A 22,222-nucleotide genomic window follows, 5' to 3' on the forward strand; every position below is an offset into this window, starting at 1 on the left:
GACCAAAAGGAGGCGACCAAGGCGCACTCGCTCCATCCAAGTCCAGTACTAACCTGGTTGGCTAAACCTAGAATCCACGTGGATATCCGACCCAGCCACAATAGTATCTAGGGGCCCCGTTCACACGGGCATCACCGAGGTCGCAGAGTGTGTGGTCGTCAAGGCTTAGCAGCGCTGCGTATCAATTGCTTTTCCAAGCTCGGTGAAGTGAGAGAGCGAGCTCCCCGGCTTCAAGGTGATGGTGCCGGAGCAGTAATGGATACAGCCATGGCGTGCACGAGTGGAAGGGCGTTCTCCCTGTTAGACGTTGCGGCGGTGCGGCTCGGAAGCTTGCCGACTCGGAGGAGTTGCGCGGAGCAGAAATTGGTAGTGAAATGGAAAGGGGAGGTGCTTGGACTGGGACCAGGATTGAGATTGGGATTGAGATTGGGAGTGAGCACGCGGGGGAGGCGAGGGAAGAAAGCTGTATGTCGCGCGAGCTTCGAGCTCGTGGAGCATTTGCATGGGCTGGTGTTGGGAGTCGGCGTGGGATTGCCTTGCACTGTGATGGAATGCGGGGACGTCGTGTATCGGAGTACGTTGCCGCGACAGGGATTTCAGATTACGACGCCCGGTGTGGCGCTGACCGTGCTTATTGTGACGTATCTATGGGCTACGCCAGGTGAATCGTCGGTTTAATTTGAGAATTTGTTCCTTTTTTTGAAAAAAAATTATTGGATTTGTGAGGCGGTTTGGTTGTGATTGTGTTAATTGGTTTGCTTGCAGTAATTTAATTTTTGTAAAAAATTGGAATTCAGATAAGGGAAACGGTGATTAGGAGCTGAGGTTAGATTCTGTGTGCTAATGAGGTCTACAAAATCCCTTCAGCTTCGGTACATTCTTGACACTGAAATTCACGTGAACTTGCAGTTATGTAAGTGAGGGAGCAAGCTAGTGATTTGATAATACAATCGGATTCTGTTATAGTATTCTTAGAACTTAATCTACTGCAGTTAAAATTTCTCATCGGTTGTGAGGAGATCATCGTTTTGCTTGAATACTTTATTTTCGAAGTAAGCGTAGCGGAAAGGTAGAGTTCTGTAGACTTCTTATCACAATAATATGATTGAAAATTGAGCCCTCTGAAACTGAAGGTATAGCGGTCGTGCCGTCTTAGTAGTTTTCTTGTCTTGATTGTTGTGAATATAAATAAGAGCTGAATCGAAAAATGATCAGGCGATGAGGTTGTATCACTGGGTGCCGAGGTCGCTCTGCTGTTTTTTATTCAGGAACTATTATAAAATCACAAGAGCATCGACGAATTTCTAACGCAAGCTAGGTGCATTTAAGGTGACATACGTAAATATATAAATATATATATATATATATATATAGCACGGAGGGATTTTTCGAAAGTGTTGGATCTTAGTCATATTCAGTTCCATTCTGCATTTAATGCAGCACATAGACATAAAGCTCAGAAAATAGTTATGTCTTTCAGGAGAATCATTGCATCGAAGTGCACAAGATATGGCGCTAACTACGATATTTTTCAGATGGATGAGGTGTACAAATTTACTTAAAATTTAGCATTCTCTTTGTCGTCGTTCCTTTCTACATATCACGGCAATAAGAGAGCTTGCTTGTTTCACGCGGATCTTGCTCAAAGTCATGGTTTTCACTCTTTTCTCATGATCAGGAGTCGCGCCGGGCTTCTGGGACATGTTTGTGCTTGCCCCTCTGGAGAATCTCTTTCGTCCCATGTTCAAGAAGGAGGATTTAAATCTTGGGAAGAAGCTAGGTGAAGGTGCTTTTGGCACTGTATACAAGGCATCCCTCGTTAACAAGCAGCTACTGAAAAAGGACGGCCCCTTGGTAGTGAAGAAAGCAAATGAATATGGAGCTGTAGAGGCTTGGATGAATGAGCGTGTGAGACGCGCTTGTCGCAAAAGTTGTGCAGATTTTATTCATGGTTTTCTCGACGAGACTTCAAGTAATGGGAAAGATGAGTTCTGGTTATTGTGGAGGTATGAGGGAAGTTCTACTTTGGCTGACCTGATGGGTAGCAGGGATTTCCCTTACAACGTAGAAGAACTTCTTCTCGGACCAGGCAAAGGAGGTGATTTGCCCCGGGGTCCTGAACGTCAGAACAGAATCATACGGATTACAATGCGACAGATTTTGAGCGCACTGGCCCAGTTGCATTCAACTGGGATTGTACATCGTGATATTAAACCTCAAAACATCATATATTCGGAAGGTAACTGTATTCAATCATACTGATCATCCTTTGTCATTGATATTTCTTTTACATGCTTTCCAAGCTGCATGCAGATTTTCCTTATTCCATGCAGTGAGCTGTGGTTATCGATTGTGGATGAAAACAGATAGGACCGTCGTTCATTTCTAAAAGTATCTCATTAGAAGCTTATTCAAATTATGAGTACATTTGCATGGGCTTTCCTGTCATTTTTTCGAAATTCTTCTTTTTGTGAATATACTCGGAATTATTTTGCCAGCATGTGTTGGCGTTCACAACGATTTGTATAGAAACGACTATATTTTTTTCTTTTCGTTCCTAGTGAAGTCGCAATTACAGCATTTTGCATGGACTTGTCGTCTAACAAAAAAGCTCCTTTTACAGAAACCAAATCTTTTAAAATTATTGATCTAGGAGCCGCAGCCGACTTGAGAGTAGGGATCAATTATATTCCAAAAGAGTTTCTATTGGATCCCAGGTATTCAGCGCCTGAGCAGTACATTATGAGCACCCAAACGCCTTCAGCCCCTCCTGCTATCATAGCAGCTGCACTTTCTCCTGTTCTTTGGCAGATGAATCTCCCAGATAGATTTGATATTTATAGTCTGGGTCTCATTTATTTACAAATGGCATTTCCGAACCTCCGCTCTGACAGCGGGCTCATTTCTTTCAACCGACAGCTTAAACGCAGAGACTACGATATGGTTGAATGGCGGAAATTAGTCGAGGCCAAGCAAAGCCAGGATATTAAGCAGGGTTTTGAAATCCTGGATATGGATAGTGGTGTTGGATGGGAGCTTGTACAAGACATGTTGCGGTTTAAAGGCCGTAAACGCATCAGTGCAAACGCTGCGCTGGCACATCCTTACTTTTCAAGAGAAGGATTGCTTGGGCTTTCTATCATGCAAAGACTAAGAATGAATGTATTGCGAGGTGCACAACCGGACAATGAGGGTGTTGATTGGGTGACATCGCTCATGGCGAAATCTGGAACAGACAGTGTGGGGGGATTCACAGAAGCTCAGTTACAAAGCATGCGGGTATGTTGTGTTCTTGGTTCAGAGAATCTGCCTCAAAATCTGTTTTATCGTTAGTATTAGTTGGTATATATGTGAGATCTTAACCACGTCTTCAACTAGAAATATTCGAAGCAGTCAAATGATGTAGACATCGAATTTGATTTCAGTTCTTGTTGTATACAGGAGAAGGAACCAAAGGTTAAGGGTTCAGTCCGTCGCAATGCGATGGCGCAAGCATTGAGAATACAGCGAAAAGCCGCTCGAACCATTGCAGCAACTGTGGATGAAATTCAGAAAGGTGAAGGTGCTAAACGAGTCAACTGGTGGAACCGCTGGCAGAACTAGGGGCGACAAACGAATGGATCTGCTTGTTGTGACCTATCGGAGGCAATTGCAGCGCGCATCTTTTGTGCTCTTAAAGCGTACTGAACTCATTGTTGGCTATCAGTCACCTGCTGGTCCGGATATTCAACAGCTGATGACATTGGTGCAGCCACATAACGTAAGTTCCTTAAGTGCTAGACGTCAGTGATATAGATTTGAGTTGTGTGTATGAACTCTGATATCTTCGATGATGAAATGATAACTGTAGAATTGTAGACTACCTCCTTTGTATATGAATTCTGTAACCTATTGTGGGATGTCTAGTTTGAGAGTTCATGGAAATTTTTACACTCACCTTGATCTGAAGGCTTCATTGCACTGTATTGGGTTCATTCACCTGTCATATGACTGATCTTCTGAGCTTATGAATGAGTTCTCAAGCCTACAACTTTTAAAGTAGGTAAACATATAGTACCTTACCTCTATAAGATTGTGAAAGAGTCAAATTGAATTATATTTCTACAAGGTAAAATACCTTTAAGTACATAATCAAGGATCACACCCTTATGTCAAGAGGCACATTGTTGTACAATTTACCAAACACATAACTAATTATTTGTTACAGTAAATGTATGACTAACTATAACTCCTATTAGGTGAATTTTAGCCACCATTTAATGTTTAGATAAATATTAGAGTTGGAATTTTCTCAATCATATGTTTATATGTTTTGTATGAAAATAGAATTTTAAATCAAGACTTAAAGATATTACAATATGGTTGTCAACATTGATTGTAATAAGATCTTTTTGAAGAAATTTTATATAGTTTAATAATCTTTGTAATTTATACAACTTTAGGACATTCTTTAGAGAAAGCCATTTATATATATATATATATATATATGTGTGTGTGTGAGAATTTGGTATTGAAAATAGAAAATAAAGTTTGTTTTATAGTAATTTGAGTGATTATTGCTCCAATAATAAGAAAAAAGTAGCCTAATATGGAGTGCCAAGTATCTTGACCATTGATCTAATTAGCATCCAAGTAATCATATAAAAGATGATTTATAGATGATTGTTTATAACTAAAACTATTGGTTATTTTTTCTTTAATATATTACATAACTTACTTAATTTGTTATCAAGAGACAGTTCTAAGATTGAATAAATATTGTGACAAAGTATTAAAACTAAATATTATACCAACTTAAGTACATACTATAAAATGAAATAAACAACTAACTGATTTAAAATAAGGAATGCTAACCAATTGATCTTTTTCATCTTGATTTGTTGGACAATTTTCTTTTGAAATTTTTTACTAGCTTTAAGAAGAGTAGAGATTATAATACAATTATTTGTATAATATCTTTAAAGTTCAAATTATAAATATGTTTCTTGGTTTAATGCAAGGGTATTATTAAGTTAATTTCAATAACTTTGTAATCTAGGAATATAATGTAAATTAGCTTCTTTATTTATTTAAAATTCTTTATACTAAGGAAATAATAGATGTGAGTTTATTACTTAAATTTACACAAGCATCTACAAAAATGGCTATAATAATAAAACTTATATTGTCACATTTTATATGAATATTGGGATTTTCTTTGATTAGAAAAAATCTATAAAATAAAAGAGAATCTTATAATTAAATATACTAAGGAGGTGAAGATTGTTTCAAATCTAGCAACGACTTGTCTAAGCAACAAACAAGTACCTTATTTAAATTATAAGAATAAACAACCATGCATCTTAGAATTTTTCTATATATCTCTTTGCTTATATTATTATTAAAAAAAATAGTTTTAAAGTCTAATTGATTGATTTTAAGATTGTATTGAGTGGCTAAAGCAAGTCACAATCTAATTAAATCCAATTATAAGACTAAAAAAAATATTTCTATATAGTTAAGGCTAATAACATATGTAATGTCTTTGATAACTAAACAAACTTTAAATTTATTAATAATTTCATTAGCATTTCATTTAACTTTAAAATCCACTTAGACATATTTTGATCTTTATTAAATTTTAAATTCAATGGAAAATTACCATTCTTTGGCATAAGCACTAGTCAAAGCTTGTTTAAGAATGGTAGATTTATTGATTGTGTTAATAATCAAAGTTTCTTTTTTAATTTTAGAATTTGATTTAAATTTTTTTTTGTCATTATATAGATACAATTAGCCTCTTATAAAGATTTGAATAATTTCAATATAAGAAAATGATTAAGCTTGACATTATTGCCGAATAAATTGGACAATATCACATCATTTAGTATCTTAAGAATAAATAAGTGTTCAAACTTGACATCATTGCTAAAGAAATTAGACAACTTTACATCTTTGACTACCTTGAATATAGGAGGGTGTTCAAACCTTGATATCATTATCAAAAAGAATGGTCAATGAAATCTTCAATATATTTATTTTAAAATAGATTAAAATTTAATAAATAACATATTCATAAGTTAGTGAAAAGTGTAAAATCAAGCCTAAGTAAGATATATAAAATTCAATAGTATGAAAGAGATATTAACTTAAAAAGATTGGATTTAGATCATACCAAAGAAACCTTAAAAAAAGATTATTATAAACATATACTTAAATAATCTGAAATTTTAGTGTTTAAAATCAATAAAAAAATTGAGATTTAGAATTTGTAATTTGTAAGTTGAACTAACATTGGTGTTTTTAGTTTTTTGACATCCTTATCTTTATTCAATTATAACTTGACCTACCTTCTTATTTTTGAGTTTAATTTAATATTTAGAGTTGATTCAATATATTTCAAGATTTAGAGATGAAGATTTAGGATTACATAAATTTCTCTAATTTTTTATTTCTTTATTTTTAAAATTTTAACTTAACCTATTATCCTTCTTTCTTTTCTTCTTTTTTTTTTTTTTTTTTTTTTTTTTTACAATTCTAATCATATAAATAATTTGTTCTACAATTTTTTTTATTTTTAAGATATAATTTTTATTAAAAGACATTAGTATTTTGATTTTTATTATAAAAATATTGTCCAAAGTTTTTAAAATACCATTAGGTCTATTTCTACATTGCACATTGTAAATATGTCATTGCATTGTTTCAAAATTGCATAAATTTATAAATATTGAAGATATGACTATTTTGAATTTTGAATTGACTTTGCAAATGGATAAAAATTTTGAATTTTATATTTAATCTATTCTCACATTTAGAGGTTTACAAATCCAATAGTAGACTTAGAATGCTATACAATTATTCTAATTTTTTGATATAAGACCTTTCACTTGATATTTTTTTGTTAATTTTTTTTTTTTGTCTTTTTGAAATTCTGAGTTGACCCATCTTTCTATTTTTTGATACTTTTGTTTCTAATGTTATATTTAAAATCTTCAATAAAATTGTAGTCTAGAAAATTACAAAACTATCTTTTATATTTTATATAAAAATATTTTTTTAAAAAAAATTGAATGTAAATTTTTTTTACTATGGAAATGAAATAAATAGCTTATATAAGTAATTGCTTATTTTGTGGTTAAAAAATATTATATTTAGACTTGGAATTTGATTTAATCTTATAAACATTGCAAAAATTATGATAGATATATCATCTAAGTTTTATTTTTGTATGATAGATAATATTGCATGGCATAACTCTTGATAGTCTTTGACTATAATTACATAATTATTTATCTTTGGCTTATAAAATAATGAATCATATGCTTGTATATTATACATCATATATATTTAGTCTTCTATAAATCTTTGAATTTTAATTAAATATTATTAAACTTAAAAAAGATAAATATTACTATAAATAAATTTATTCTATATTTAAAATTATTTTTATCTAGTAAATAAAAATATTTATTTTTACATAATAATATTCTATAAAGAAATCTATTTTAAGCTTTGCAATAGAAATCTTCTATCTTATACCAAAAAATTAAATTTATTACAATTTTTTAGCTAAGTAATAAAATATCTTTAACATAGTACAAATAAAAATATTGACTTAATTTTTATACATCATTATTGTGTTATAACTATTACAAACATATATACTTATCTAAATAAGAAATATTAGGTAGAAATTGAATGTAGATATATTAATCATGTCTTATGGAGAAGCTTCTTTAATGCTTCATAAACACGGATTTGATTTTATACAAGTTCGTAGTTGATTAGTAGGTTATAAACTTGGCCAACAAGTTGGTCACATATTGCATGTGTTGATAACTTATGGTATAAGTTGGTCATGTAGCATACACATAAAAAACTTGACTTACAAGTTAGACATGTATTTTACAAATTAAACATGTATTAGAGGTTCTATAGAATGTTGTCATATAGCTCCTAATTAGATAGTATATATGGAGGCAAGAATAAAGCCTTTCTCACTCTTATCAATGTCTTCTATGTCCTTAGTTTTTTTTCAAGAGCTTCTAGTTTTTTTGTCTTTAGCAATAGCCATTCTAATTTAATATTTTATCATCTTTGAGTGATTATCTATTCTTTTCAAGTGACAAAAGAGTGTATTGATCATTTGATTTTTTATAATTCATATATTTGATAATAATTTAATTATTAATTAGAAGAAAAAAATTACATTACATCATAGAAGAGTTTAATATTAAAATATAGTAGCTAAACATATGTTAAAGATAGGAAGGTAATACAAAAATTTAGTGTTAGTTATATTTTTTTTTTTTTATATATAAAAATTTATTTTATTTTTATAAAGACATAAATAAGATAAAAAATAAACTATTAAAAATTATATTTAAAATATTATTAGATAGAAGTAAATAATATTTTTTAGCAAAAATTATCTAAAAAAATTAAATATTGATACATAGAAGGACTAATTATGAACTTGAGTCAATATCAAATCTTGAGGCACAAAACCATGCACTTATGACAATTATAGGAGTTTTTATTTTATTTTTTTAAGTTGATTAGAAAGTAAGATTATAAAGAAGATTTGATGAGGGTTGTTAGAATATTGGTTTAAAATGATTTGGATTAATATTAACTTTGCAAAATCTTTGCAAAAAGAGAGTTTTTTTTTATATGATTTGGATTTTTTTTAAAATAAAGAAATCTTTAACAATTTTGAAAATTTTATTAGCATTATAAAAAATTGTTAAAGACATGAATCATAATGAACCAAAAGATCAATACATTCTATTGTTATTAGAAAAAAATAGATAATTACTCAAAGATGGTATGATATTAAGAATAGAATGACTATAAAGCTTTTAAGAAGCTTTTCTATAAGATATTATCAAATTTACTTATTTTTATTTACTTCTATTTAGTTCCTTTAATCCAAATAAATGTACATGTTTATGATACAGATTAATAAGTAATGTTTTTGAAAATGGTGAGTATACATGTTATAAATTTGATTTTTGAATTTAAATTCAATCAAATGGTTACATCAAAGGTTTTTGAAACTCAACTGGATTAAAGTCTTGAAAATTGGATTTCAAAAATCAATGAGAATTTTTTCAATCTTGAACAATTTGTGAGTTTGATTGAATTTTTTTTTGTGGACAGATAGTAAATTTAGTTTATAACATTTTTGATAATTCTAAGAAAAAATAAACAATTCAATAAAAAAACTATTGTTGTTGATAGATTGAAATTAAGATTTGAAAAAGAGACTAACTAGCATGTAAGAAAATTAAGATTTTTTTTTCTTGTATTTTATTCATTAAATTTGGTTTTTTTCAATTTTTGTGTATTTTCTATTAACTTATAGATTGAAATATTTTTAAATTTTTAAATAAGATAAATAATTTAATTAATATTTATTCAAGTTTTAAAATTGTTATAATAATTAGTTATAATTAATTAGGATTTAATTAGAATTTGATTAAAATTTGATTAGGATATTTTAAGATTTAATCAGTATTTGGTTAAGATTTATTTAAATTTTAATTAGGAAATATTTTGGAATTTATTAAGATTTATTTAAATTTTAATTAGGAAATATTTTGGATTTTATTAAGATTTAAAAAAAAATAGGATTTATTTAAATTTTATTTTTTAAAGTTTTTTTATGGTTCTTTTAAAATTTCTTTAAAATTTAGTTAGGATTTGTATAAGATTTAATTATAATTTTTAAAATTCAATTAAGATTTTTTAGGATTTTATTAGAGTTTTTAGATTCTTTTTTTGTTGCAATATATATATATATATATATATATATATAGAGAGAGAGAGAGAGAGAGAGAGAGAGAGAGAGATATGCATAGCTTCTATTGCTAAATGCATGATGTATTCTTAAACAAATAAAATACGTAATATGAAAACATCAAACTTATTAGAATTGATTGTCAATACTAAGTCATAGTTAGTTTTTGGTATTGTCTATAAATCCAATGTTGGACTTAAAATGTTCTATAAGTATTTTAAGTTTTAAATATATAGCTTTTGATTTAGTATTTTTTTCTATTTATTTTTTTTGTACTTTATCATTTTGGAATTTTGAATTGACACACCTTCTTATTTGTTTGTGATGTTTTTTATTCTAATGGTATATTTAAAATCTTTAGTAATTTTATAATTTAAGAGATATAAGTAATTTAATCTTTATAATTTAATTATAAATAATAATAATAATAATAATAATAATAATAATCATCAATCAAATATATAAGATCATAGATTTTTTTATACTTTGATAATAAAATTTATAGTTTATATAAACATATCTTGTAGCTAAAAAATTTCATATTAAGATATTTTTTTATAATATTATATACATATATTATGTAAATAATTTTAAAATTATATAAAATATATTCTAAACTTATGCAACAAAATATACATGATCATGCCAATTTGCATCATATCTTCTAATGAATTGGCAAGCTTCTCTAATACAATCTTCATACACTCCTTCTTTCTTCTAATATCTACCAACATTGGTTTTCATCAATATTATTCTATCTACACATCTATCTATCATCCTATTAAGAAGAAACCAATGTACATTGTAAAGAAATTGAAAGATGACAAGACAATTATTTATATCATCTTGCTTTCAATCATTACAAATAAATTGATCTTCTTATGTCAAAGCTTGTTGACATATTTAGGAACTTTCCTACTCTTTTATTTATTAAAGTTGATACTTTGTATACTTACTACTCCACCCTATTAGTTGTTTACTAAATATTATGGACACAATACTCTTTTATTTTTAATAAAGAGTTTGTTTATAATTTTTCAATAATTCTAAATGTTACTAATATTAATGAATATTTTTTGTAGATTCTTATATATTTGATAAATTTTATTTAATTATATATATATCAAAAAATTGTAATAATAATAATCATTAAAGTCTATAGGTTTTTTAATAAAAAAAATCTTTGCAAACATTTAAATATTGAATCCAATTCTTATTAGCAATAAGATTGCATCTTCTATTATATTGTTTAATAATCACAATTTTTTAACTCAATTACTTTTATTTGGCCTCATTAAAATCATCACTTATATTTCTAACATAAGTATATATTTTGTAAAATTTTCAATCTATTTAAATTAATAATTTATATATATATATATATATATATATATATATATATATATATCATAAACATTTATTTGTTGTAGAATCAAGTTTAGAAATATTTTCTTATTAACTATAGTATATTTGGTTACATAAGGGTTTTTTAGATCTTTGAGTAATATTGAATTTATCTAATGTTGCAAAATCCTATAGTATTAGTTACATATACAATGTCTAATGAATAGAGGTTTTTAATTATTTTTAATTACTACTACTAATCTAAAATAATAGATAACTTAGAGTCTTAGAATTATGGATGAAAATTTATTCTAAATTTTATAGATCTATACAATGTACTTATATACATAAAATAAACTTCAAAATAGGTGTTGTATTCTTTTGAAGTAGAAGATATCAAGACCATAGCAAATAATATTGTAGATGCTAAATATAAATATAAATTTATATTTTTTATTTTTACATATTTTTAAATATTTATTTTTTAAAAAAATAAAATAAAAATAAAATTTTTGTCAAATTTTATTATTAATAATATGTGTTTTTTTTTTTTCTTTAGTTTTTTTCTTTGACCTACAATTGGACCATCTTAAGAAGATGTTTTTAGCCATTTTAAGAGTTATAATAACCTTGAAAAATTAAGCACAAGGTAATTCAATTGTATAAACATGTAGATATTCTAATAATCTTACCTCAAACTTATGGAGAAAAAATAACTATTTTTTGAAGGACCTCAAATTTTATTACAAAAAATATTATATAATCATAACATCAATTAATTAATTTTTTATTTTTTATTTTAATTATAAATATATATATATATATATATATATATGTATTGATATCTATATAATGTATTATTTTAAAAGATATAGTAGAAAAATAAGGATAAATGATAGAAAAGTAATATAAGATTTAGTTTTAATGGTGCTTTTTGTAGATGAGACTTCTATTCACTTTGTAGATGTATAAATGAGCGAAATCAAAGTAAATGAGATAAGAAATTAATATAGACATGTTTAGGAGAGAGTTACTAATAGGTTAAAGCAAAACTTACCTCAAATTACTAAAATTTCATATCCATAGAGGACTAGTAGTCAACATGGGTCAAAATCAGACCCCAAGGCACAAAACCATGCATATACGGTAACTCCAGGATTCTTTTGGAGATCAAAGAGAGGAATTTAAGAACAAACTTGAAGAAAGATTTTTGGACATTTGTTTTATGTCATTTGAATCAATATTGAGATTTTGAGGGATTTTCAAAGTTAATGATATTCTTAGTGGGATTAGGATTTGAGAAATAAAAATATGTTTATAAATTTGGAGGTTTCTTGAGTTTTGTGGTGTATATATAAATGAAATTTGGAGAGTTTATTGGTGTGCTAGTTATAAATGTGTATAAAATTTTTAAGATCAATCAAACAATTAGATTGAAGTATATGAGAGTTTTTGTGGGTTGAGGTCTCAGAAATTGGAGTTTGAGGGTTAGTAAGTGTTTCTAAGATCTTTAGCAATCTGTCAATTGGTTTGAAATGAGATTTTTTTGTATGAATACTAGACTTGATTTTTAACATTTGGGTGAAATTTGAGAGCAATTTAATAGTTCAAGAAGGAGATATTGGCATTGGAAGTTTTGCATTTAGGTTGGAGTATGAGGCCACCCAACACCCAATTGGATTATCATGCATTTTCTCTCAATTGGTAAGTGCAATCAATTTTATCTTTCTTATGCTTGTTTCTAACTAAGTTATCAAGAAGTGTGCAAAATTTGAGTTGACATCAATAGTCCAATTATTAGTTGTTGAGGTTTTAATTTGCTATAAGACTTGATAAGAGTTTGTTTAAGATTTAGAATTTGATTAGAATTTGATTAGGATTTGATTTAAAAATTGTCTAGGATTTAGGATTTTATTAGGATTTCAATTAGAGTTTGACCTAGAATTTGGTTAAGATTCAATTAGGATTTGATCTAAGGTTTGATTAAGGTTCAATTAGGGTTTTAATTAAGATTTGATTTAGAGTTTGATTGAAGTTTATTAGAGCTTTAGTTAGGATTAAATTATGGTTTGATTAGGATATATTAGGATTTCTATTTTTAGTATTTCTTTAGGATTCTTTATTTTTTCTTTAAAAGTTTTTATTTCTAATATTTTTTGAAGATTATTTTTATTTCTGTAAAGGTTTATTTTTATATTTCTTTAAAATTTCTTATTATTTTTCTTTGAGATTAATTTAGGACTTCTTTGTATCTTTATTGAATCAAGAAATTTTATACATTATGATGAATTAAACTAAAATATCTACTTAGATAGAATCTAATACTTTTTTGTAAAAAGTTTTTATAGGTAATTTATTTTATTTTTAAAAAAGTTTCTATTCTAAAATTTAAGTAGATAAAAGAATTATTATTATTAAATTTATATATAATTTAAATATTTAATAGTAAATAAATTTATTACATATATATATAAATAAATCTAATAAAAAAATATATATGTATAAAAATAGATTTTATATAGATTTAAATATTATTTAAGGAAATTATTTTTTTATTGAACATATCAATGATCATTTAATAGAACTTTTACTTAAATAGAATAAATTTCATGAAAAATAATAAAATAAAAATTAACTAACATGAAATATTGATTATAAATTAGTTACAAAGTATTTAATTTTAATAAAAAATAATAATTATTTTTATAAATAATACTATATTGAAAATTTTAATTTAAAACTTGAACCATCTAAAATTTTAATTTCAATATTCTATTAAATCCCAATTGAATTTAGTTTCAATAAGATTAGAAAGTATTAATAAATAAAGAATAATAAAGCAAAGATATACTAGAAGACATTCTTTAAAACTTTAAGTAATTAAGAATGAAGTAATTAAGAATGAAGAAACTAAATAAATACAAAAGAGTTTCAAAAGTAAAATTCCAAAGTTAAAGGTTTTTCAAAATATCAAGAAAAAGAATAATAATCTCTCTTTCTCTCCCTCTCTCTTTCTCTCTCTCTCTCTCTCTCTTTATATATATATATATATATATATACTAATAAAAACTAATTTTAATAGAAATAAAAAATAAAATCAAATTGATATATTGCATCATTTAAAATTAAAAATATAAATAAAATATAAATATATCTATTTTCAAATTCTTTATAGATAAATATAGATTTTGTAGTAATTACATATAACCAAGATTAATAAAAACTATTTTTCATAACAATATAACACATCAACACATATATGAAAAATACATTTTAGTTCTAGAAATTATGTATATAAAAAAATTAAAATATTTAATTCTCTAATTCTTTATAATTCAGTTTTTATTTTTAAAATGAAAATTCACATACACTAATCATAATATATAATTTTGAACATAACCAATATGCATGTCTATTTAAATTTTATTCCTTCTAAAAGTATATTGATAATTATCTTCCAATGAATATCTATTAATATATGGCTAATATAAATAAAAAATTTAAAATATCATTTTTTATAAAAAAAAATTCTACATAATCAATTAATAATAATAATAATAATATAAAAAAATTATCACATATGTTGATTACATTGCCAATATAGATTCTACTAAAAGAACCTAAAAGCAAATAACTCTTCACTTAACCATCATTTTATGTAATAACTCAATAGATAATTTAATATATATATATATATATATATATATATATAAACATATAATATTTACTCAAAAAAATATTGTACAAATTATAGTTATAATGAAAAAAAAAAAAAAAATCTTTTGATGTAAATTATATAAAAAGATATGGTTTGCTTGTTTTCCATTAATTTTTATTATATCTATATCTATATCTACAGTGACAAACAAAACCGAGTACAAAATCTGAACACTCATAGTTCATTGATCCTTCCAACTGACACATAAGTCAATTGATAGAATTACTTTTTTATTGTGTGTATTCATCCAATCCTCTACATGGATGAAAAATCTCATTATCATTTGAGGTAGGATTTATGAGAAAAGTGTTGTAGAAGCACACAGACGTGCATACTCAATTTTGGTTGCTTCTTCTTGCTGAATTTCGAAATTTCAATGTACACTCCTTGTTGCAAGATTTGAGGATATTTTTTGTTTATTGTGTTGCTCTTGTTGTGTACCATCTACAGTGAAAGTTGATTTGTCAATTGTATCTCTATGCCTTGATTGTGTGAATCGTTCAAGCACCAAGCATTGGTGTAGCTTAGGAGTGGTGTTTCTACAAGAAAAGTTGCAGACTCACTTCGAATGAGTTAGTCTTCAGTAGCTCATCTGAGGAGGGAGATTAGTGGTGAAATAGAAAAGCAAAGAGAAGGACGTCCAAAGGTTTTAGGAGAGCAAGAGAAGCGACTTGGTGTGCACCTTGTCACTGCTGGTTGTCTCAAAACGGCAAGTGCAGCTGCAAAACAACTTCGAGAAAAAACAGGTAAACACTTCTCAGACATCACCTTGAGGCGTGGTTTAAGAGAAGCTGGTTTGGGTGCTTGTGTGCAACAAAAGAAGCCTCTACTTGCCAAAAGACATGTTCTTGCAAGGTTGAGTTTTGCTCATAAATACAAAAATTGGACTGTTGATGATTGGAGACGGGTTATTTTTAGTGATGAGACAAAGATTAACCTAATCAACTCAGATGGTAGGTCTTGGTGTTGGTTGAGAGAAGGAGAACGACCTGGACCTAAACATGTTAGTCAAACTGTCAAACATGGTGGTGGTTCAATTATGATTTGGAGTTGTATGACTACTTTTGGGCCAGGTGATTGGTATCAAATTGAAGGTAGAATGGAGCAACACTTGTACAAAAAAATTTTAGAAACGTACTTGCAAAGTACCACATAGAATTACAACTTAGATCCTACTAAGGTGGTTTTTCAACATGATAATGATCCCAAACATACGGCAAAAAGTGTTCAATTTTGGCTCTTTTCATAGCCATTTCAGCTCCTTCGATGGCCAGCTCAATCTCCAGATTTGAATCCAATGGAACATTTTTGGGCCTTCTCAAACAGCGTTTAAGCCAAGTCACTCCAAGGCCAAGAGGTGTTCAACAATTGTGGGAGAATGTTTGTAGTATTTATCCTAGTTTTGATGCAAAAGATTGTGAGAAACTATACAAAAGTATGCCAAGAAGGATTTCAGCTGTTTTGGAAGCAAAAGGTTATTGGACTAAATATTGAAGTTTGAAGATTTTCTTTGAACAATATTGAGTACAAGACATAGTTGTTGATTTGACTTTGTAAAAGGATGTTTAGTTATCAATTTGATGTGCAACTTTGTACATGTGTACAAGACTGTGTGTATTATTCCATGTAACTTTCAGATTTATAAAGCAATCATTGAAATTTCTGTAATTGCTCTTGAAAGTTGGCACTTCAGATTTTGTACTCGGTTTTGTTTGTCACTGTATATATATTAATAATTATTCAAAACATATATGGTTCCTTTTCTTGCACAATCTATCAATTTAAAAAGCAATGGTATTCACATTATATATACACCACATAGTCTTTTTGAACCTAATAATGAATGATATGTGATAAAATTCTTCAAACAGAAGGAACTACATCCACATAATGAAAATTGCCTCATCGAAACTCTACACTGCCATACAGCAACCCCCCCCCCCCCACACACACACAGCGGGAAGAGTCTTTGAGCAATACTTTAGGCATTATTCTGATTTAGTATTGTGATTTGGTATATTGTTTTAATAGTTATTCTGATTAGCAGTGAGTGAGTGAGTGAGTGAGCCAAACCCTCAGCAGCGGCGGGAGCATCTTTCTGCCAAGCTCTCTCGCTCTCGCTTAATCGGACTTTTGTTTGAGCCTCAACTCTCCCACAATTCTCCGGCTCCCGCTCGATGATCGTCGGCTGCACGTGTTGATGTTGTTGTTGCAGCAACTGTTGAGCGTGGGTTGTGGTGAATTTTTGGTGGGTGTTTGTTAGGCGTCGCAGTTGGAGTCTCGGGACCAGGGTTTTTGCGACACTGGAGTTTTTACGTCTGTGCATGGTGCAGAGCGGTTGAGTGCTGAGTGTGTGAGTGGATGTTATTGCGTGTTGGAGAGGGGAGGAGAGATTGCTCGGGGTTTGCGTTTCTTTCGTGGATGTTTTCGAATAGGGAACGGTGGGCTTGTGGTGTTGAATTAGGGTTGTGGAGAGGGTTTTTTAGTGGAGATTGAGTGGGCGCTGATTTCCAGTTGGAAGGAGGAGATTTGGGGTTGTTACAGATGGCGGAGGCGGAATTAGTGTCCTTGTTTGAGAAGGCGAGCAATGCTGCAGAGAAGGCTGTTAGCGATGGAGCCGTCTTGGCCGCCGAGGAGATGCGGTGTCAGGAGGCGTTGAAGGCCATGGGCGCCGTCGAAGTGAGCACGTCGATACTGTTATCGACGCAGGTGGGTGGGATTTTTATTTTTATTTTTATTTTTAGTGGCTTCGATATTTTGTGTAATACAACTCAGGGTAGTGAGTGGTTATCTGCGTCTCTTTCTTCGTCCCTTGCTTTTGCGTGGAATGTCGATGATCGGCAGCAGTTGGGGCGCATATTGTGAGATAATGGTACTTGAAGGACGTTGAGAGTTAGCAACAGAGGAAACTTATTCTGATGTTTGTGAGGGATGTGTGTTTGTCCATTGCGGGTAGGAGAAGAGTTTTCTGGGACTTTCAATTTTAGTAATCACGTAAGTAGTCTCAGCTTCTCGGGAACATGGAGTAGATCTTACACTAAGAGCTACTGATATCCTCTCTAAGGCCATATCCTTCAAGTCGCAAATGGCTGCGTAGGGGAGGCAAGTTGTGTTCGTGATTTGGAGATTATCGTACTTTCTAGCCTATTAATATAGGCTGGAGTTCTATGATATGTTGATTGTAACATTGGAGCAGCTTTGTACTCTAATGTTTTTAAGGTGTATTTTTACATTTCATCCTGTTATCTTTGTCTGGTTATCCATCCTTACATTCTTTAGACCCTGGGATAGCGACGGAGCTGCATGTGAAAAAGGATTTCTATGTGGCGACCTATTTATTATTATTGTTATTATTTCCTGCAGCTAAAGTAAGATTGTTGTACTCATAGAAGGTTTTGTCACTGCAAAGCTACCCCTGAGTCGTTCACAAGGATGGTGTTGGCTCGCGTTTTGAAGATGTACATAATTGACGCAACAATGGTGTTGTAGGTTGGCAAGCGGCTGCGCAAGCTAACAAAACATCAGTCCTCGAAAATATCGGGTTCTGCACAGCAGCTTCTGGAAAAATGGAAGAAGGTGGTCGCAGATGAAGCTGCAATCAAGAGCGGCACCTCAAAGGAAGTCTCGCCCACCATTAAACCCGAAACCCCAGGTAGGACACCGCCAGCAACCGTGGTAAAGAAGGAAGTTAAGACAGAAGTGAAAGTTTATACTTCGAAGACTTCCAGGGCGGATACTAAGAATGCCGTTCCATCTCCGAAAGTGGAATCGACGAACGTTTCTCCATCTCCAAGGGTAGAAACGAAGAATGTCCGTGCAATGCCCCAGCCTCACCCTGCCGGTAAGAGCGCTACTCCGTTGGCACCCCAGTCCCACGTCGCAGGGAAAATTGCAGCTTCGTCAACAGCGCCATCAAGCTCAGCAAATAGTACAGCAAATGGCACAGCTAATGGCTCTGGATTTCAACCAAAGGTTGGAAACCTTACGAAGGCTGGGGATTCCACCCGGGACAGATTCCGGGAATTCCTCATTGAAGCTTTTAAGAAGTGTTGCAGTGAGGTTACAGATGAACATCTTGCGATGGTGAAGAAGACGGACTTAGTGAGAGTGGCAGTAGCTGTGGAAAGTGCATTATTTTCCAAGCTCGGACAATCTAAAGGAAGTGAAAAAGCAAAATACAGGTATGTAGTAGACCTTTTCCACTCAATTATCTCCTGGAACCAGGGGTTAAGTATTCTGTCTTGAGCATGCGAGTATATCTTTGATATCAAGGTAATTTTTGTATCATGATGAGGAGATGCTTTATTTTATTTTTAATATTCACACACGCTGGAGCAGTGCTTTAATTGTTGAGTACTCTCGTGCAGGTCCATTATGTTTAATCTCAAGGATCAGAACAATCCAGATTTTAGAAGACGCATCTTGATCGGCGAGATCAAACCGGAGGAAATTGCTAACATGACTGCCGATGACATGGCTAGTGATGCAAGGAAGAAGGAGAACGAGAGCATCAGAGAGAAGGCTCTGTTTGAATGTGAGCGAGGGCTGCAGAACGTGGCATCCACTGATCAGTTCAGGTGTGGCAAGTGCGGGCAACGTAAGACAACGTACTTCCAACTCCAGACTCGGAGTGCCGATGAGCCCATGACTACATTTGTCCAGTGTGTAAATTGCAACGCTCGTTGGAAGTTTTGTTGATACTTGAAAGTTCCTTTTCTCTTTAATGGCCTTCATAGTGTCGATCTTCAGTTTCCTCCTAATTTGTTGTAGGATAAGGGGTCCTTGCGAACAAGCAAGTAGGAGAGATACCAATTCAAGCAGGGTTAATAGTAAGAGGTAGATAGAATCGATTCGAAATGCACCTGCTTTGCTCGAAACTATGATTTTTAGATTCTCTCGTGGATTTAGCATTCGTGTTGTGGAAATTTTTATTGCCCAACTCTGTATTACTGGAATTAATGAAAGCACGATGACAATTTCCTGCAAGTGATAGTGGTTTTGCTTTGCCAGAAATGAAACAGGACACTGCTAAGAAGGTGACACAACATTTCTGTCCACCTTCCCACTGTAATACAGAGTCCACAAAGCCTAAAGTTAAAGAAAGTTGAAGTCTTTCAACAGCAGAAATTCTCGTTTAGTAATGTCAATTGAAATGGACTTGTGAACATGCGGGTACATTGGAATTTATTTTTGGAATGCGTGTGCAAGATGCTCAAGAATAGTTGAAAGTGAAGAGAAAGAGCAGTACATTTGCACAAGTATTGGATAGAAAATGAGATATTTGCATGGTCTATGTAATCGTACTGCCATGTCAGGTACGTTATTGTCAAATATACAAAATTTGTATGCTAATGAAGTCGATTTCATTTGCAGAGATTTTGGCCAAAGTGTGTTAATAAATAAGCACAGTGATATTCATCTAGTGATATACGCAAAGTGCTAGAATAAAGAATATCTGGTCTTTTCTGACGGTGAACAGGCATGTAAAAGAAATCAACACCGAGCATCATGGATCAAGTGCGTGTTGGAAGGTACAATACTAAATATATAAATCCCATGTATCCGACAAAAAACGTTTCCTCAAGAAGAGGAACATGCACCAAATTGTACAGTTCAAAATAGTGATTCATAATTTTCATAGTCTCATAGTACAAGCCACAAGCTTCAACATCCCACATAGCCTTCGGCTGTCATGTGAAAGAATCATCCTGTCCTACGCTGAAATATAAACAATCCGCCCCAGTAGCGCTCCAAAATTTTCGCTACGGAAGGTGAAGTTGATGACTCCGATTTCAATCGGTCATCGCTATGTACATGGTAATACGAAACAGCGTGCAAAGAAAAGCATAATACAGGAGTTTATTACATGGTGTGCACAAGAGTATCGTCTCCGAAAAGAAACTACAAGTTCGGATTAACATGATTGGAGAAGTCCAGAGTGCCAGCACCTTCGAATCCCATCCACTCTTCCCAGTCTTCCCAGGAGTCATCTTCAACTCCCATAAATCCTTCCAAGTTGTCAGACAGGTCATCTTCAAATTGTCCGAACTGCGACGTGGAGTTGTTGAGAAGCGTCTGCAGAAAAGTATCAGCAAAGGATGTCAACAAATGATCCAAGACAACTCCGAACATAGTATGCTTCATCGGAAAGAAAAGAGAACAAATCTTAACATTAGGAATATTATACACCGCGACCCATTACTGAGGCATTCCCATATTGGATACATACTGGATGTAAAAATAGATAAATAAATACCTCGTACGCGTGATTGATTTGCTGGAAATTTGTAATACAGAGGTTGCCTTCGCAAACGTCCGGATGGTACTTCAGCGCAAGGCGTCGGTAAGCCTTCTTGATCTCATGTTTTGTGGCGCCAGGGCTCAAGCCGAGAGTGGAGTAAGGGTCTTTGGACGTGGCTGCTCCAGCACTGAACGCCATGGCCACACCTGCCTTCGGTTTGGAGCTCGAGCTCATAGCACTCAGGCTTCGCGGGGAGGAAGTCACTACGTACTCTCCCTGCTGGAATGCACTCCTGGCGCTGGGAATTGGGATTGCTTGGCTGGTAATCATTTCTGACAGACGATCGAACTCACCAAGAGTAGATAGGAAAAAAAAAGTTCCCTTCGACACACAAACCTTCACACAGAAGAACTATTCCAAACCCCGTCACACACTTCAGGGGCAATAAATGGTTGCACAAACTGTGCGTCTGCGAGAGAGAGAGCGCAACTGGTGTTAAGAGCTAACGTCCTCTAATTCCTCTAATCCTTGTAGTGTCGACAAATTAAGTGGCCTGTACGCACAGATTGTATTTACAAAATCTGGTTAAGCGATCAAATGTAGCTCCGCAAGAGCAACCGCAATAACCTGGAGTCGAGTCTTCTTAAGCAGCTTTCAGTTCCACAACAAGCGCCTCAAGAGCGTAACACTCAGCTGTGTGTGCAGCCGCCCTGACAACGTCCCTGTCAACGTTAACACCCAAGTAGCCTAAGATTGAATTAGACTCCAATCCTGATTTCGAAGGCTCAACCGAGTACAACTTCTTCAATAGCTAACACGGAACGGAGACAAGAAATATGCTCTGTAATCGCGACAATATGGCGCTGCTGCAGAGTGTAGGAGTGGGAATTGAATGGAAGTTTATGCCAATTGTGCTGAAATGTGTGCCTGCTATATTGCTAGTGGGGGCCCTCTCCCGCTCCAGATGGGTGACGTGGGCCCATCCCGAACTTGACTTTCTAAGAATAAGATCTGCCGTGCACAAAACTGCAACCTAATTGCCGCGTAAACGTAAATAATAGTCGGGTATATTCCCGAAGCAGCCAATCTATGGATGGATGAAAACTATGTCTGCTATTGGAAGCTGATACTTCAT

At 31.7% G+C, this 22,222-nt stretch overlaps 3 protein-coding genes across 3 annotated transcripts; 2 read left to right on the top strand and 1 right to left on the bottom strand.

Annotated features, from left to right (window-relative positions):
- Positions 1 to 223: 223 nt before the first annotated feature.
- LOC112281514 (serine/threonine-protein kinase STN7, chloroplastic) lies at positions 224 to 3,936 on the top strand. Its single transcript, XM_024518121.3, has 4 exons — positions 224 to 661; positions 1,679 to 2,239; positions 2,624 to 3,279; positions 3,442 to 3,936. The coding sequence occupies exons 1-4, from the start codon at positions 256 to 258 to the stop codon at positions 3,601 to 3,603; spliced, it is 1,785 nt and encodes a 594-aa protein (XP_024373889.1). The 5' UTR covers positions 224 to 255; the 3' UTR covers positions 3,604 to 3,936.
- A 12,821-nt stretch (positions 3,937 to 16,757) lies between these two features.
- LOC112281270 (transcription elongation factor TFIIS) lies at positions 16,758 to 19,832 on the top strand. The gene is made up of 3 exons (XM_024517582.3): positions 16,758 to 17,555; positions 18,336 to 19,027; positions 19,214 to 19,832. The coding sequence occupies exons 1-3, from the start codon at positions 17,391 to 17,393 to the stop codon at positions 19,542 to 19,544; spliced, it is 1,188 nt and encodes a 395-aa protein (XP_024373350.1). The 5' UTR covers positions 16,758 to 17,390; the 3' UTR covers positions 19,545 to 19,832.
- A 618-nt stretch (positions 19,833 to 20,450) lies between these two features.
- On the bottom strand, positions 20,451 to 21,979 carry LOC112281271 (chaperone protein dnaJ 8, chloroplastic). The gene is made up of 2 exons (XM_024517583.3): positions 21,103 to 21,979; positions 20,451 to 20,921 (listed from the first exon to the last, which is right to left on the bottom strand). Exons 1-2 carry the CDS (start codon positions 21,415 to 21,417, stop codon positions 20,748 to 20,750), a joined length of 489 nt encoding a protein of 162 aa, XP_024373351.1. The 5' UTR covers positions 21,418 to 21,979; the 3' UTR covers positions 20,451 to 20,747.
- Positions 21,980 to 22,222: the final 243 nt, after the last annotated feature.

This window comes from Physcomitrium patens, chromosome 4 (genome assembly GCF_059467195.1).
Source record: "Physcomitrium patens ecotype Gransden chromosome 4, ASM5946719v1, whole genome shotgun sequence".
Lineage (NCBI taxonomy): Eukaryota > Viridiplantae > Streptophyta > Bryopsida > Funariales > Funariaceae > Physcomitrium > Physcomitrium patens.

Bases quoted from the DNA above. Each gene is read 5' to 3' on its own strand.
- LOC112281270 (XM_024517582.3), top strand. From the start codon at position 17,391: ATGGCGGAGGCGGAATTAGTGTCCTTGTTTGAGAAGGCGAGCAATGCT. The intron at 17,556-18,335 runs GTGGGTGGGATT...ATGGTGTTGTAG, and splicing joins CGATACTGTTATCGACGCAG to GTTGGCAAGCGGCTGCGCAA. The intron at 19,028-19,213 runs GTATGTAGTAGA...ACTCTCGTGCAG, and splicing joins AGTGAAAAAGCAAAATACAG to GTCCATTATGTTTAATCTCA.
- LOC112281514 (XM_024518121.3), top strand. From the start codon at position 256: ATGGATACAGCCATGGCGTGCACGAGTGGAAGGGCGTTCTCCCTGTTA. The intron at 662-1,678 runs GTGAATCGTCGG...TCTCATGATCAG, and splicing joins GTATCTATGGGCTACGCCAG to GAGTCGCGCCGGGCTTCTGG. The intron at 2,240-2,623 runs GTAACTGTATTC...CTCCTTTTACAG, and splicing joins AAACATCATATATTCGGAAG to AAACCAAATCTTTTAAAATT.
- LOC112281271 (XM_024517583.3), bottom strand. From the start codon at position 21,417: ATGATTACCAGCCAAGCAATCCCAATTCCCAGCGCCAGGAGTGCATTC. The intron at 20,922-21,102 runs GTATTTATTTAT...ACTTTTCTGCAG, and splicing joins AAATCAATCACGCGTACGAG to ACGCTTCTCAACAACTCCAC.